This window comes from Phascolarctos cinereus, unplaced genomic scaffold (genome assembly GCF_003287225.1).
Source record: "Phascolarctos cinereus isolate Bilbo 61053 unplaced genomic scaffold, phaCin_HiC Scaffold_2;HRSCAF=192, whole genome shotgun sequence".
Taxonomy (NCBI): Eukaryota; Metazoa; Chordata; class Mammalia; order Diprotodontia; family Phascolarctidae; genus Phascolarctos; species Phascolarctos cinereus.
The window spans coordinates 295,516,392-295,533,744 of record NW_027555625.1 but is presented as its reverse complement, the minus strand read 5'-3'; the positions used below and the strand labels follow the sequence as shown (position 1 = coordinate 295,533,744).

Below are 17,353 nucleotides of genomic sequence, written 5' to 3'. Positions count from 1 at the left end.
CTTACCAAGCCTCTGCTATGAGGCTGTGGCTCAGTATCCCTCTGTGCTGTCTATCAAGGGACGAACCACCAAGTGTCTTAAATCCACTTTGTATCGCATTGTTTTTCGTGCCAAGTCCGTATGTGCTGTGACTCCGTGTATGACCGCTCAGCTCCGTTGGCCACGGCCTGGATGGTTTTTGTGTCTCTCCTCACCCCGCTCCCACCCCATACCTAGAAATAAAGTACGGGATTTGACTGGCCTTCAGTGTTTGAGTCTGACTCTGTCTGCGCCTCCCACTCAATCATAGCAGGCCCTGCCCCGGAGAAAGGAGCCCAAGGGCCCCGCCCGCGCCCTGCTAAGCCACGCCCCCTGCCCTATCAGAATCGACCGGGTGGACGCTAGCACCGCCCACCATGCTGACCATGCCCCTTTCCCCGCCCCGCCCCCAGGCCTAGACGAAGGAAGGATCCGACTCTGCCCCCCGTGCCGTGAGCCCGCCCCCCGCCGGCTCAGGCCTGGGGACACACGCTCCGCCCCCTCTCCACCCTGCTCCAGAGGCTCCGCCCCCATGCCGGGACGCGGGGGGCGCCGGGCCCGGGTCTGCCGGGGTAGAGGCTGGCGCCGCCACTGCGGCCTCGGCTCCCTGGAGTTGCGGCTGCAGGAGGTAGCGGCGGGCTGGGCGCCATGGAATACGACGCGACGCAGCCGCTGCTGGGCAAAGTGGGCCCGAGGTCCGGGGCAGAGGAGCCGGGCCCGAGGTGAGCGGGGGCGGGGGGCGCTTCGGGAAGCCGGGCGGCTGGGGTTGGGGGCTCCCGGGGCCGAGCGGGGCAGCCGCGGCCGCGGCGAGCCCGTCCCCGCTCACCCGCAGCTGTCCCCGCAGCGCCCGCCGGCCCCGCGGCCTCTTCCTGGCAGCCTTCGCCGCCACCTTGGGTCCGCTGAGCTTCGGCTTCGTACTGGGCTACAGCTCCCCGGCCATCCCGAGCCTGCGGAGGACCGGACCCGAGTTCCTCCGGCTGAGCGATGACGAGGCGTCCTGGTTTGGGGTGAGACCCCTACTTCCAGACCTTCCCCGACCACCTCCCACCTCCCCAGACTACCCCCCCAGTCTTATGCTTCCCTTTGCCCCCGGCCCCCTCCTCAGCTTCTCCCCAGCTCTGTCGGGACCCCCTCTCCAATTTCTTATCTTGCCTTGCCAGGAGCTCTCCCTTCTCCACACCCCTCCCTCAGCATCCTACCCCCCCCACCTTACCCTGGCCATGCAACTCCTCTTACCCTAAGCATCTCTCTACTGTGGCAACGCCCTAGTGTTCCCTCTCCCACCAACCCCCCACCTCGAGCAGAAGCCCCATTGCCCAAACACATACCCTCCTGTTGCGAAAATCATTGACCATAAGTTCATATCTTATCTTAACTTTGTATGTTCCTCAGCTCCTGAAACAGTGCTCTGTCCAACGCTGATTGTTAATAGAATCAACTTTTCCATTTTTTTAACATGTGAATCAGCTGTGGTAACAGAGGCTGAAATTATCTGAATTCAAATGAAATTATAAAGATAAACCTGCATTTAAGACTGTGCATTCCAAAGCTGAATATAAAGTTATTTTTTACTTATCCAGTATTTGGAGTGATCCTAACCACTTATGGACTTTGTAAGAAGACCCTTGTGTTTATTCCTTTTATTTCCCCACCCAGACACTGTTCTTCCTATTCTTCACCCTTTGGGTGTGGAATAATGGTTTAAGTGATTTAAACTTGTATACTACTTTTGTCCTCTTCTGGGTAGTCCCTTGTGACTGTCGGGGCTGCCCTAGGAGGTGTGCTAGGTGGCTGGCTGGTAGACAAGGCTGGAAGGAAACTGACCCTGATGCTCTGCACAGTGCCTTTTGTTGGTGGCTTTACCCTGGTGATTGGGGCCCAGAACATATGGATGCTGTATGGAGGTCGCCTTCTGACTGGCCTGGCAAGTGGAGTCACTTCCCTTGTTGTCCCAGTGAGTCATACATTAATCTGATCATCTTGAATAGTTCATAAGAAAAGTAAGAAAACAAAATCTTTTTCCTTTGGAAGTGAAGTTAGGGAGAATTTCTGCTTCCTGGAAGAATTTGACTGTTTCAAAGGCTAAACTAGTTAAATAGATAGTAATAAGAAATTGCCTTCTGGAAAACACTTAAATACATCACAGGAATAGAGATTTTAAAACACTTGTTCCCTTGAATAGTCTGGTTCTCACAGAGTCAGGTGACCAGGACTTGGAAAGAATAGCATTGTCATTTCAAATTACTTTAAAACTATCTGTTCACATTTATCACATGAAAGATCAGTATCACCCTGTCTGCAAGATTTTCTGGTCCTAAACCAGAACCACCTGTCCTTAGTTCAAACAGTCTTATGCTGAACTGAACTTGTAAAAGTTTCCTAGGATAAAACATACAGGTCATCATTTTAGAGTTGGAAAAGGGAATTTTGAGATCATGTAGTTGAGGGGTCGGCAAACTATGGTCTGGACCCTGCTGTTTGTTTTTATTCCTACCTGTTTTTGTGTAGGCCTTCAAGCTAGGAATGATTGTTTAAATGATTTTTAAAAATTTTTATTGTTTTTAAAAATCTACAAAGCATTCTTAACCTCTTGGCTGAACACACAACTGGAGGCTGGCTGGATCTGGCTGTAGTTTGCTAACCCCTTATCTAGTCCAATCTCTTTATTTTACAAATGAGGAAAACTAGGGCTGGGAGGCAAATCCACCTGCCTATCTGTGCTTGCACAACTAGTGACAACCACCATTTGAACCCAGGTCTTCTGACTCCAAATCTTGGTGTTACACTGGCTACTTCTTCCCCCGAATTTGATTATAATGAAAATGAATACTGAACATATTCATTTTTAGACTTTCTTACCCACTCACATCTCCTTAAGCATTGTAGGGTGAGATTTTTTGGTTTGTTTTGGCCTATCATTGTGATTTCATTATCTTTAGGAATAGAGAATTCCTTCTACCTGTATTGATCAGATTACCAACCATTCTACATAGTTGCCTGAGGGTACAGAGAAGTTAAATGATAACCAGCTTGTTTCTGAAGCCAGATTTAATACATCTAACTCTGTTCTTGACATTAGAAAAAAACTGGAGTTTGAAATCTTCCTCAATATCCTCATCTGTGAAATGATAGAGATAATAATAGTACCCACTACCCAGAGTTGTGAAAATAAAATGAGACAACATAAAAGTGCTTTGCCAATTTTAAAGCATGATATACTGTTAGGTATTACTATTACTTCTTTTTCCTTGTCTCCCAGGCAAATCATCTTGAAAAAATCAGGGATTACGCAATCTTCAAGAAAATACTGGATGACCACTTATTAGTAGAGGGAAATTCTTAGATTCTTGGTCATTTTGGGTTGAACTAGGTCAGTCTATCAACAAGCACTTATTTATGAAGCACCTATATATGCCAGGCACCATGCTAAGTGCTGGGGATGTAAAGAAAGGCTGAACGAAGTCTCTGCCTTCAGGGAGCTCACTTTCCAGTAGGGGAAGCAGCATGCAAATGCTTGGTGGCCCCTGAAGCCATCCATTCCAATTAGATCCTTTGTGATTCTGGTATAATTTTGTGTTTGTTATTTTGGTGACTTGCCCAGGGTCACACAATTATTAATCCGGTATAATTTTTAATGTGTTTCCACAGTTGAGATGGGGGCTTCATATATAGGGGCTACAGAGTATGCTTTTAAAGCAGTGGGATATTATCTTTTTCAGATGAATTTCATAGCTACAGCAAAAAACTGATAACTTGGTTATTTTTCTTTGCCTGCTTCATTCAAAATTCTGTACAAATGTGAGCTGAATTATTGAACTGGTACATGTAGGGAAATGCAACTACTATTTAAAAGTTGGATTGTTGCTTTTTTAAATTTTAGAACCTGGCCAGAATTTGTCTAAAGCACAAAGCTGGGTGTGCTGGTAAATGCTTAAACAGCAGGCTCTCCAGAAAAAAAAAATCAACGCAAGACACTTTTAAATTTAATTAGAATTATTACATTTCTCCATCACATTAAGTCTAGACAATCAACAGAACAATAAATCAAGCTCTGATTTGTAGTGTTTGCTGATTTATGAGGTGAAAATGCTCAGACTGAAAATTTAACAATCAGCTTTCATCAGGTTTGAGCTGACTCCGGGACACTCCTGCTTGTCCCCACAGGGATTCAAAAACACCAGAGGATCCTGACGTTTGGTTCTCAGATTCCACTCCAGAAGAGTCACAGGCTTGGGGGGGCCTGGAGGGGAAGAATGGTTATGGGTTTTCTTTCTTCATTTTCTCATGGTCCCTGACCTTGGCTGATGCTTGATAATTTGAGATTGCCATAATAGTCTTTATTTCTTAGCAGGGAGAGGGAGGATGGTAATGAAATAAGTTTATGTGTTTCAGTCTATAAATTTGTTTTAAAAACAGGCTAGCAACAATAATATTTTTGTTAGAAGTTGTGATTCCAGTACTAGAGACTTAACTTTTAGAAACCTATGTGATTCAGTTCCAGAGAACTCATGGTAAAAACATGCTACCTGTGTCCAGATAGAGACCTGAGGACTCAATGCAGAATGAGGCATATTTGTTTTGGACATGGCCGATACAAATAACTCGTTTTTCTTGACTGTACATGTTTGTAACAGGTTTCCGTTTTGCTTGTCGTGTTGTTGGTTTTGTTTTGTTTTTTGTTTTATTGAGGCAAGAGTGAGAGAATAAAGTAAAATTGAATTTAAAAAATACAACTGATATGATTGCAAGGCATGGTGGCATATACTGATAATCCTTGCTGCTAGAGAGGCTAAAGTTGTTGTATATCTTGACTTTGGGAGTTCTGAGCTGAAGTACCACTAAATAGCCAATCAGGCGTCTATATCAATATAGTTGGTCCCCAGGAGCTCAGGGCCACCAGCCTGGAGATGGGTGAACCAGCGCAGGTAAGAAAAATAAAGCAGGTTAAAGCTTCCATGCCAGTTGGGATTGGGCCTGTGAGTGGCTGCTGCATTCCCAGCCAGAGAGAGATAGGGAAACTCTGTCCCAAAATAAATAATAATTAAAAAATAAATACCTATGTGACAGACTGTAGGTACAGAAGATATACATTTTCAGATTTAACCAATGTCTGAATTTGTTTTGTTTGACTGTCCTAATTTGTTATACAAGAGGACTACTGTTTGAGGAGAGGTGGAAAGGGTAATGATAGAGATGCAAAAACAAAAGAAAAAGGTTCAGTGAATCATTTTAAAAATAGAAAAAAAAAAAGGTTAGGAATTTTAGAAAGAAATGAAAATAAGTGTTGCTATTACCATGTTAAATTTACTATTTAGTTTTTCAAAGAAATCATCTGTACATAATACATGGTAGAGTTCCATGATTTCCTATCTAATCTTTTTAATCTTTTTATTCTTTTTATATGAAGATACATTGGTTGATGCTTGTCAAGTTTAATAAACATGAATAAAAACTCAAAGGAACCTACATATGCAAATTAAATTCAAAATTCCACCTACTTTGTAGTAGTTGTTATTCACTTCTAGTGTTTTCTTCTATACACAGGTGTACATAGCTGAAATCTCTTACCCAGAAATCCGAGGACTGCTTGGCTCTTGTGTGCAGTTAATGGTCGTCGTTGGGATCCTCGGAGCATATATTGCAGGTACAGTTATCTGGACTTTAGCAGTGACAAAACCTTGAATTTATGTGGTGTTGTACTTTTCAAAACGCTGTCACCATATCATTTAGCAATAACTTCCATCTATATAGAACTCTTAAGATTTACACTGTGCTTCATTCCACCGAGAAGTCAAGTGACATCTTACGACCACAGGAAGAGCTGGGAAGACCTTAGAATCATTTAGTCCAACTCTTTCCTTTTATAGGGGAGGAAATATAGACCCTTAGAACTAAAAGGACTTGCTCAGGGTCCCAGAGGCATATCAGAGCCCAAATTTAAACTTGGGGCCTCCAATGACTAAGTTCTGGACTCTTTCCTTTATATACACCACAGTGCCTCCAGTCACTCATCTACTAAGAGTGTGGTGATTGCATAGCTTGCCCATGAATGTAACAGCTGGGATTCACATTGTGGGTTCCTGTCTCCCACTCCAGCACTCTTTCAGCAATATCACATTGATCCTCAGAATAGCCTGATGAAGTTGGAAAGGCAGATAGTATAATCTCCATTTTACAAATGAAGAAACTCGGCTTCAAACCCTGGCTCATTGTTCCCAAATCTTGTGTTTTTCTGCTATACCACCTTGTCTGTCCTATGCCAAGTAATGGTTGGGTTTTGTGGACTGAATGTTAGTAGGTGATTGCAGTGGGCTTTGTCATGGGGCTACTGAATTTCCCGTTTCTCTTTAGTGTGTGGACTAATGGAATAAACCAGAAAAGTCCAGTCAGGATTGTATGAATTTTTTTTTTTGGAGGCAATCAGGGTTAAGTGACTTTCCCAAGGTCACACAACTAGTAAATGTTTGAAAATGGCTGGTTTAGAACTGAGGCCCTCCTCATTCCAAGACCGTTGCTCTATTCACTGCACCACCTGTGGATTGTATGAAATTCTTGAGGTGAACTTGTTCTCAGAAGTGCTCCTTATGCCTTCCCTTATTCTGTTCTCCCACGTCCCCCCCCTCCACAGGGCTAGGTCTGAACTGGGGCTGGCTCGCCGTGCTGGGCTGCGTCCCACCTTGCTTCATGCTACTGCTCATGTGTTTCATGCCTGAAACCCCAAGGTTCCTGCTGATTAAGCATAAGGAGCAGGAAGCACGGACTGCAATGAGATTTCTGTGGGGGACAGATGAGGAGCAGGAAGCAGAAGAGAAGGAAAGCAGTGATGTGGAGCAGGTAAGGAGGGTGAAATTTACACTTTGTTTCTGGTTAACAGTAAAAAGTTTCATCCTAATAGCTTCCCTTTCCATAGCACTGCAAAGTTTACAAAACATTTTTCCACACAACTTACCTTATAAGGTAAGTAATGCAAGTGTCATTACCCCCATTTGAGAGAGACGGTGAGTGTTTTGGAGCTAGGACTCACACCCAGAGCTTCTGTCTAAAAGTCCTCTCTCTGTGCTGGTCACACCATGCAGACTTTCACTAAGAAGGTCAGGACTGGGAGAGACCCTGGAGATTATCCAGTCCACCCCTTTTTTACACATGAAGAAACTGAGATCCATAGAGATCCAGAGACTCACCTGGGTCATAACAGCTAGTAAGGAGTAACACCAGGATTTGAACCTAGATTACCACCCCAAAATGACACAGCTTGTATGCCACCAGCATGTGTGGGGATGTGTAAATAACCCCACTGATACAGCCATCTTTTCCTTTGTTCATGATAGATCTTCCCCCTGCCCATTACCTCCTGTGGATGTCCCAGGAATCCTAACAGATGATCTGCAGTGATAATGAATGGGGGCCCACCCACCCTGTGCTTTTCTGACCAAAACTAGCATAGTAGCAGAACTTTGGGGACCAAAGAGTGATTAAGCTCTGTCTGTAATTATAATGCTGAGGGAAAGAATGAGTGCTTCATTTAACATTTATCCTTTTGGTTTAAACATTGCTAACCAAAAAGTCTGGGATGTGAACTTAGAGGGAAGTCAAATCATGGAGCCTGCTAAAAACAAGAAAGCTTTGTCTTTCAGAGACTAGGTTTGCCAAATACGTGGCAAGAAAACCAGAGTTTTCATAAAGATTTTGTGCAGACTCACCCTTTACTAATCGTGCTTTTTGTGTGTATAAAAATTGCTGCTTTTCTCCAAAGCACTTTCACAAACACCTTTCCGTTAGCTCCTTCGAAAGAAGGAGAATGGGGATTAACATTGCACTGGATTTGAGTTGGGAGGGGCCTCAGAGGTTGTTCCAGCCTGTCCATGCCTGAAGAAAAATTCCCCAACTAGTGGCTGATCACTCAGCCTTGCCTTGAAGCCCTTCAGTGAATGGGGAATCCATACTAATTATCTCATAAGGCAGCCAATTCAACTTTTGGACAGCTCTGATTCCTATCAAGCTGAAATTTTCATTTTTATAACTTCTTCCTGCTGCCATCGAGGATGAATAGATCTCATCCCTCTTTCACATGGCAACCCTTCTAATACGTGATGATAGCTATCGTGGCCCTAGAACGTCTTCTCTTCTCCAGGCTAAACTTCCCCACGTCCTTCATCAGATAAATCCTCATGGCCTGGCCACCAGGCCCATCAGTGTCTTTCCTGCAACAGAACACAGTCTTCCAGATGGGATGTGAGCAGGGCATATGAGGAAGCAGCCACAAGAATCCAGACTGACTTCACCTAGCACTTCAGCCCCAGCGTCACTGCTGGCTGGATGCTTGTCTTTGGCCATGTTTCAATATCAAGGGTCTTCTCCTTTTGTCACCCCCCCCAACCCAGGGAAAAAAGTGACAGACCATATAATTTAGTGGAAAAACAACTTTCCCTCCTTCCATTGGAGGTCTTTAGAGTCAGCCTGGATTGTGGCTCTGTCAGCTTGCTAATATGACTGACAACTGTTTTCATTCTTCTTTATCCTCAGTTTCTTCATCTTTTTCCTGTGAGGGCACTGAAATAGATGGTCTCCAACAGTGATCTCAAACTTAGATAGAAACAGGGGGCATAAATCCATACAAAAAGGGTCATTGCAGGCTGCATATTAACTTAGTTTTAAAATGTAATATTAGCTACATCTTATTGTATTTTTATTTATTTTATTAAGTATTTCCCAATTACATTTTGATCTGGTTGTGGGCTGCACGTTTGACACCTTTGCTCTTCAAGGTACTTTCTGAGTCCAAAATTTCTATTTGTAATGTAAAATTAACTAAAAATGCCTATTTCTGAAATAGGGATTTCATCTGGCAAGATTGAAGAATCCATCAGTTTACAAGCCATTTCTCATCGGTGTGTCACTGATGGCTTTCCAGCAATTCTCAGGGATCAATGCAATGATGTTTTATGCAGAGACAATTTTTGAACAAGCCAACTTTAAGGTAGAAGTTGACCCCATGACCCTTTCAAAGTAACCTGATGTTCTGATGAGCTTCTCTAAAATATTCTTGTTGGTCAGTGGAGGTGGTACTTGTGACAGTCTCCTGAATCGTCTTTAGAAATGTTGCGTCCTTTGTTATGAAAATCTCTCTCCAAACTTGCTATTTCTTGGAGATGTTAATACCCTGGATCTTCTGTCTCCTGCCCAGGACAGTAGCCTTGCCTCAGTCATTGTGGGGGTCCTCCAGGTGGTCTTCACTGCCATAGCAGCCCTTGTCATGGACAGAGCTGGCCGGAAGATACTCCTGTTGCTGTCAGGTGAGATGAACACAATCCCAGGTTGGTGATGAGGAGACACCTACCCTGTGGACCAGGAGTTACATTCTCATGATCGCCTTTCCTATACCAACCCCTATCAGTGAGTGATATGGAGAGCTCAGTCACAAGGAGACAGACACAACAGCTGAATTTTATCTCCCTGTGGCAAGATAAGCTTCAGACTTTACTCTTCTTGAAGCAACAATTATAGTTTAACACACACATACACACACAACCACAAGGGGCGGGGGGGGAGAAGAAGAAGAAAAAGAAAAAGTGTGAAAAATGGCCCTGCTGGAGGCTTGCTCTGTCACGGCTTTGTTTTGTTTCTGTTTCTTCAAAGAGCCTCCAACCTAGGCCCAGACTTCTTGCTGTTGATTGTTCTCTTCCTCCCGCAGGTGCTATCATGGCCCTGAGCTGCATGCTGTTTGGTATCTACTTTAAAATTTCTCTTCTGAGTCCTAACAACTCCTCTCATCCTGACCTCCTCATATACTTGAATTCAGAGTCCATACGAGCCAACTCTGGACTGCCATGGCTAGCGGTGTTTAGCATGGGATTCTTCCTCATAGGTAAGAGGGTATGAGATGGTTCTTTGTGAGGGTCTAACAGGGTAGCCTTGTCAGGCTCCAGTTCCCATCCTGAATTTCACCCATCTTTTCCCTATGTGGACTCTGATTCTTCTATGCCATGCAAATGTTCTTCATGACCCATTATGTTGGAAAAGTTTATCTGCCTACTGCCAACTTTATGCTGTGGTTTCAGTAATACATTTCTTTGTGATTGCAGGTTTTTCCCTAGGCTGGGGTCCCATCCCCTGGTTGCTGATGTCTGAAATATTCCCCCTCCAAGTCAAGGGGCTGGCCAGTGGCGTTTGTGTTCTCACCAGCTGGATCATGGCCTTTCTGGTGACAAAAGAATTCAGCAGCCTCATGGTAAGAACTTCCCTGCGACCCAGGGATAGGCTTTTACCTCTTCTTCTGATGGAAAAAGAAAAAAGAAAAATATGCATTCAAGTATCCAGATTTTATAGTAGTTTATTGTGATTTCAAAGTGCAGCAAACATAATGTCATGTGTATATGACACAGAACCCAACCATAACCACGTGAGACAGCAGAAAGGTAGTTTCAGGGAACAAGAATGTGGTCAGGTAGGTGGGAGGAAGCCAGAGGAGAATTCTTGTTCTGCACCTTGGCATTCCAGTCTATTGCACCACTCCTCATTTGCAAGGTATAGATCAGTAGCAATGCACTCTGGTCACTTGTATAAGTTTGGTATTTGGAATTTGGGAGGCATTTTCAGTTACATTAACAGGTGATCAGGTTTTTGTAGGTGGTCTTTTTTTTTTAAAGACAAGACCTCTTTTATTTTATTTTATTTTAATTTTTAACATATGTTTTTAAAACTTTGGGTTACACATTTTCTCCCTTCCTCCCCACCCACCCTCATTGAAAAGGCAAGCATCTCAATACAGGTTATAGATGTGTAGTCATACAAAACACTTCCATAGTAGTCATGCTGTGAGAAACTAAGTATATTTCCCTTCATCCTATCCTACCCCCCCATTTATTTTATTCTGTCTTTTTACCCTGTCCCTCCTCAGAAGTGTTTGCTTTTGATTATCCCCTCCCCCATTCTGGCCCTCCCCTCTATCAACCCCCTGCTCTCTTGTCCCCTTCCCCCCCTTATTTTCCTGTAGGGTAAGATGGATTTCCATACCCCATTGTGTATGTTATTCCTGTGGGTGGTCTTAATATGAAATATTATAAATAATGGTTAGACTCCCAGGACTACCTACAAAAATCTGATCACCTATTAATGTAACTGAAATACTCCTAAGTGCATTCTCCTAAGGTCTGGTAGTATCAACAATCATTTCTAGTGAGGAAAACAATTTGTAAGCCTTGAAGTGTTGGGTAAATGTGAACCGCTATTGTCTTTTTTTTTAAATTTTATATCATGATTGGATCCACTATCAATCAGAAATGGGTAACTGGGCCCTTACCACTGAAATGTAACCATCTGATTAATTCCCTGTCACACTCCTCACAACCTTCTCCTCCAGCATTTCCAGTTAGGTTTTTGGATCTAGTGTTCAGATTTTGTTTTGGTTTTCTTCTGTTTCTAGCATTCTTTGCCACTAGCCCACTCTCAATAGATGACTTCACTTCTTTATTAAGAACAAGGCTATCCAAAAGGATCTCCTTCAGCATTATTCCTCCATACCCCTAAATCTCTGATTTCGTCATTTCCTTCTTTCACAGGATTAAGTGACTATCCTCCACCTATGACCTCAATGCCATTCTTTCCTATCTTCTCCCAGATTCATTCCTTCATCCTCATGCATTTTCAATTTCTCCTTCTCCTGGCTTCTTCCTCTACCTACTGCTCAGATCTTCCCTGTTATTTAAAAAAAAAAAAGTCTCATCCCTGCTACCTCCTGCTCAAATCCTCCTCTTTCCTCTACTTGACTACCAAAATTCTAGAAGGCTAAAAAGTCATCAGCCTCCAGGCTGCTTCCTAGGGGTCCATGTGTCTGCTGGTCATTTCCCCTATACAGAACTGCTTTCCTAGCCACTAAAGGGCAACTGCATCTCTGTGACCTCCTTCTGTCTTCTATTATGTCGCTAAAATACTTAAAACTCACTTTGAATCTAAAGGTATTATGTCCTAGTATGTGCAGCCAGCTCTGCTCCAGGCCATAACCTGCAGGGAAGAGAGTTTCTTACTAAGGATGGTGCCATGTTAATAGGTTTCTAATGGTAGGGAAGGAAAGGTACTAAACTTCCCCACTTTCTCCTACCCAAGAGTTTAATTTGTTGGACCTAGTGTTTGTGTTTTGTTTTTAAACTACAATTTTTCGTTTTGTTTGCAGGGTGTTCTGACTCCATATGGAACATTCTGGCTTTTCTCTGCCTTCTGTGTCCTTAGTGTCATTTTCACATTACTCTTTGTTCCTGAAACAAAGGGAAAGACTTTGGAGCAAATTGAAGCTCATTTTCAAGGAAGGTGATGACCTTCTGATTGAGACTATCCTTGCCAAGCAAGGGAAGACTACCTGATCATAATGAAAGAATAGTGATTTAAGAATGGTGTTCTTCTGCATCTCTCAATACACATAATCTCTCTCCAGAACTCTCAGGCCTTATCTGGAGCTGAGAGAACCAATACAGAATACGTGTGAAAACGAGTTTTAATTGCTGCTAAATCTAGTCCGGGTAGATTTTTTTTCTCCCCACAAACCATCTCCACAGTGCCCCAAGTGCCCTCATTCTTGAGCAGGTTTTAGCCCAGTTAATATGGGGTGGGGTCTGAGGTTCCTGTTGAAGGGCATTCCCATTTAATTCCAGGTTAAATTGACATGGGTGGGGGAACTACAGGAACCATGAAATCTTAGCATTGGTCTCTTTTATCCAGGCATTTTCCTTTGTAGAAGGAAAGGGATGAGACTCAATTATTATAACCATCTCCCTCTCTTCAGGCTAGCAAAGAATTATAGGAAGTGATTCCTGTTCAGATGATTTTTATCTTTGGCAATAATCTAATCAAGATGTCTGTTTTCCTCAAATAAAGATTTTATTCTGAAAATCAAGTGGCAGCACTGTATTTCATATTCTGACTTCATGAGATGTGGTAAAAATGAGGGAGTTGTGGGTAAGACACCTTCCCAAAACACCTGGTAGCCCTACTATGTCCTGAGGAAGCCCTTTGGATAATGCCGATTGTTGTTAATGGAATCTCTAAAACTGGTCCATTGATTATAATTCTGCTCTCTGGGGCAAAGCAAAATCAGTCTGATTTCTCTTCCTGTGACAGCCTAATATTTGAAGACTGCTAACAAAAAAGAATTATTAAAGGAAAGACAAAGTTTTTTAATACTAAATCAAAATCTAATTCACATGGTATATGATAGATAGAGTACTTACTATGTGCTAGGTACTGTACTAAGCCCTGGAAGTACAAATACAAGCAAGACAACCCATGCCCTCAAGGAGCTTACCTTCTAATGGGAGAACAAAACACATAAAGGGGAGCAGGAGATGGAGAAAGAGGAGAGGACCATGCAATGGCATGGTATGAAGATGGAAGTAGAAGCTTTGACCCTAGCAAGATAAAGGGAAAGTTCTTCAGAGTCCAGGGTGTTTCCAGTTCTGGTGGAGAAGAGGAGATGATGATGACAAGGAAGTAGAGAGATGGGGGTAAGAAACTGTAGAGAAAGACAAAATCATATTGGAGCAACATATGAAAAAAGCTGATTTTAAAGTTCTGATTTTACTACCTGACCTAAGTTTATCCCTTTTCTCATCATGGACAATACTGGTTATTACAGAACCTGATTCCTTGATTTCTTTTCATTCATATAGCTTGTATTTGGTCCTATGTACATTTTTAAAAAAAGTCTAAAAATAGATGATTTATACATGATGGAACAGGCTTTGAAAATTGAGTAACTTCTATGCCTAATTAATTGGCAAAATATTTCCTTTTTTGGAAACTGGGGGTGTTGAAAGGGAAATTCCCTCTGGGTAATAGAAATTGTGTCTACAGGAACGAGTACTGAGAAGACACAAGACTCAAGACATGAATGCTTTAAAAAATGAATGATACTTTGGAAAACTATTAACCATTTACATCAATTCAGCTCAAGGGTTGTTAAGTCATTTCAGTCACATCTAACTTTTTGTGACCCCATTTGGGGCTTTCTTGATAGGTATACTGGAGTGGTTTACTATTTCCTTCTCAAGCTCATTTTACAAATTAGAAAACTGAGGCAAACAAGGTTAAGTGACTTGTCCAGGGTCACACAGCTAGTAAGTGTCTTAAGGCCAGATTTGAACACAGGAAATAGAGTCTTCCTGACTCCAGGGCCAGAACAAGATTTTGGTTGTTTCTTTTTTCTTCTTGGACAACTCAAGAACGTTCTCCCTCTTCTAGGTCCATGAAGAGACAGAGTTTAAAATAAGAGTCTGAGTCTGGCCTTTCAACCAGTTCCAAATTCACCTACCTGGACACCCATCCAGCCATATTTCTCTATCTTTTCCATAAAAATACCAACAGAGAATTTGTCAAATGTCTCCCTAAAATAGTATACTATACCTAAAACATTCCTTTGATCTGCCAACCTAGTAAACCTGTCAAAATGGAAATATTAATCTAGCAAGATAATGGCTCTCTGGTCACCATGTCCTTGCCTAGCTGTTTCCTAACTATTCCTTTAATCATCTACTCTAAAGTTTTGATAGGAAACAAAGTCAATCAAGCCACTGGCCCTGAGATTACTGTTTCCAGTCTCTTCTGTCCAAAAAGAATCAGGATGACATTTGCCCTTGTCTCCTCCTTCAGGACCACTCATGGACAAAATTTTTTAGAGATCATTTATATTGGCTTAGCAATCACACCTACCTGGGATGTAATAATAATAATAACTATGTTTATATAGTGCTTTAAAGTTTGTAAAGCTTTTTACAAATATTTTATCTTCACAACAACCCTGGGAACGTTATCCCCATTTTATAGATGAGACAACTGAGGCAGACAGGTTAAATGCCTTGTAGTTGTTGTTCAGTCATTTTCAGTCACATCCAATTCTTCGTGATCCAATTTTTGGAGTTTTCTTGGGAAAGATACTGGAGTAGTCTGCTATTTCTTTCTCCAGCTCATTTTACAGATGAGGAAACTGAGGCAAACAGTGATGAGTGGCTTGCCGAGGGTCACATAGCTAGTAAGTGTCTGAGGCCAGATTTGAACTCAAAAATAGGAGTCTCTTTGACTCCAGGCCCTGCACTCTAATTACTGTGCCACCTTGCCTAGGGTTATACTAGTAAGTATCTTGAGTTTGAACTCCAAGTCTAGCACCCTATTCACCAGGCCACCTATCTGCCTAGTTCATTTGGGTCTGGTAACAATACTTCAAGGGCATCTAGGTTCTTTCTTATTATTTCCCTTCTTATTTTACATAAAAATTTGTGGATGATAACAATGCTGGGAGGAATAATTAACTCATCTGACTATAAAAAGACTTCCATGAACTTAGAATGATGGATTAAATATGATTATGAGAAAATTTAATAAGGATAGATATAAAGTTTTACACTTTGGTTCAATAATCAGCTGTATAAATACACGATGAGTTAAGTAACAGTCTCAGTTTCATCCTTACTACATATGTGACTGAGTGAAGGAATTAATTATATCACACTACATTTCTTTCATTAGGTCCTCACAACAGCCCTATGAAGTAAGTGATGTCAATAAAAATCATCCCCAATTTACAAAGGAAGAAACCGATAAGTGATTTTCCTAAGTTCACATAGCTAGTAAGTGACAAGAGTTGAAATGCTGACCCACCATCTCCTAACTCCAAATCCAAGCTTCATTCCCCCAAACTGCTGGAAAACAAGGTTGATGTTTACATTACCTACCTCATAGGGTTGTTCTGAGGCTCAGATGTGAAGGTATATGTATATAAATGTACATCATGTTTGCTTATTTGTATTCATTGTTATGTACCCCACTGCTTATTTGATTCTCAGAACCCTGTGAGTCCCTTCATAAGATCATGGAGGTGGAAGTAATCCAAGTTCTCAAAGGCTAGAACAGCACAGTACAAGCTCTTGCAGGTTCTATCACTCTAGTAAGGCTGGATCGAGTACAACTCAGGCAAAGAGACTGATTCTGCTTTTCTGAAGTTCAGCCTAGCTAGTTATGAGAGCCTCATACCAGTAGGCTGGCTTTTTGGTAGTCAATCAATCAATCAACTATTGTTTATTAAGCAGGCACTATACCAGACAAAAGTAAAAATGAAACTCCCTGTCTTCAAGGAGCTTACATTCTACCAGGAGAATCAATGTGTATATATACCCAGTATCCTAAAAGTCTTTGTGCAATTTTAAGCTTTAATAACTTCAGAAGCATAAATGCTACAAACTTAGTAAAAGACATCATTTGAAGGCTTGATCATTTAAATTTCATTTACACTTAATTTTGTGAATTTGGAATTACAAATTTGGAATTTTAATTTTAATAAGCTAGGGAACCTTGTGTCTTTGTGCACTGCATGTGTGTGCACAATAGTCAATGGATCTCAAAGCAGTGCATCACGGTAGGAGGCCCTCTCGCTTGGTCACTTCAATCATCTGAGGTACCTCTATGAGATGTTTTTCTTCTGGGGTGGCCTCAAAACCATCATGTATGTAACCCAACCTTTGGATGCTCTTACGGCTAGAATAAAAATGCAATCCTTTCAATTACAAAGCGGCAGCTGATGAAAGTTTTCTCAAAGTTCATAGAGGGATGTATATCACAAGATGGCGGTTATGCTGAATTTTAATAAGAACCATATGATTATTTTAAAATCTTAAATAACCTTTAAAATGTGGGGATTTTAAGTATGTAGCATTTATACTTCTGAGGTTATTAAATCTTAAAACTTTAAGACTTTGGGACATTTTATATATAAGCATAAAGGCAGCTGCCAGGCCCAGAGGCAGGAAGACCTGATTTCAAATTTGGCCTCAGACTCTAGCTGTGTGATCCTGGGCAAATCATTTAACTCAGTTTGCCTCAAATGAGGTGGAGAAGGAAATGGCAAACCACTCTAGTACCTTTGCCAAGAAAACCCAAATAGGGTCAGGAAGAGTTGGACATGAGTGAACCACAACAAAGTATACAAGCATATACAGAATCAATGTGGAAAATATTAAGTAGTTTAGGGAAGTCACTAGCAGTTGGGGAGAAGGTTCAGGAAAGGTTTCAGGGAGAAGATGATGTATTGTTATACCGAGAAATGAGCGAGTTGACGACCCAAGCTAATTTTAAATTGTGGACTTTATTAGCTATTAGCGCGCGGCTGCCAGGGATATTCACATCCAAATCAAGCAGCCCCCATCAGGGGTTGAGCTAGGGTTCATATAGGGAGTATACAGGACAGGGAGGCGGATGGATCTTTGAAGTCTGGCAAGAGGAAGAGGTTTTTGGGGGGGGGGGGGGGGCTGGTCAAGGACACCCTTCTCCCTCTGTGTAGATATGATAATGCTCTGCA

At 42.1% G+C, this 17,353-nt stretch overlaps 1 protein-coding gene across 1 annotated transcript; it reads left to right on the top strand.

Annotated features, from left to right (window-relative positions):
- Positions 1-517: 517 nt before the first annotated feature.
- On the top strand, positions 518-12,904 carry SLC2A8 (solute carrier family 2 member 8). The gene is made up of 10 exons (XM_020984984.2): positions 518-740; positions 863-1,025; positions 1,766-1,972; positions 5,563-5,662; positions 6,647-6,852; positions 8,852-8,995; positions 9,203-9,311; positions 9,710-9,883; positions 10,101-10,246; positions 12,188-12,904. Exons 1-10 carry the CDS (start codon positions 667-669, stop codon positions 12,323-12,325), a joined length of 1,461 nt encoding a protein of 486 aa, XP_020840643.1. The 5' UTR covers positions 518-666; the 3' UTR covers positions 12,326-12,904.
- Positions 12,905-17,353: the final 4,449 nt, after the last annotated feature.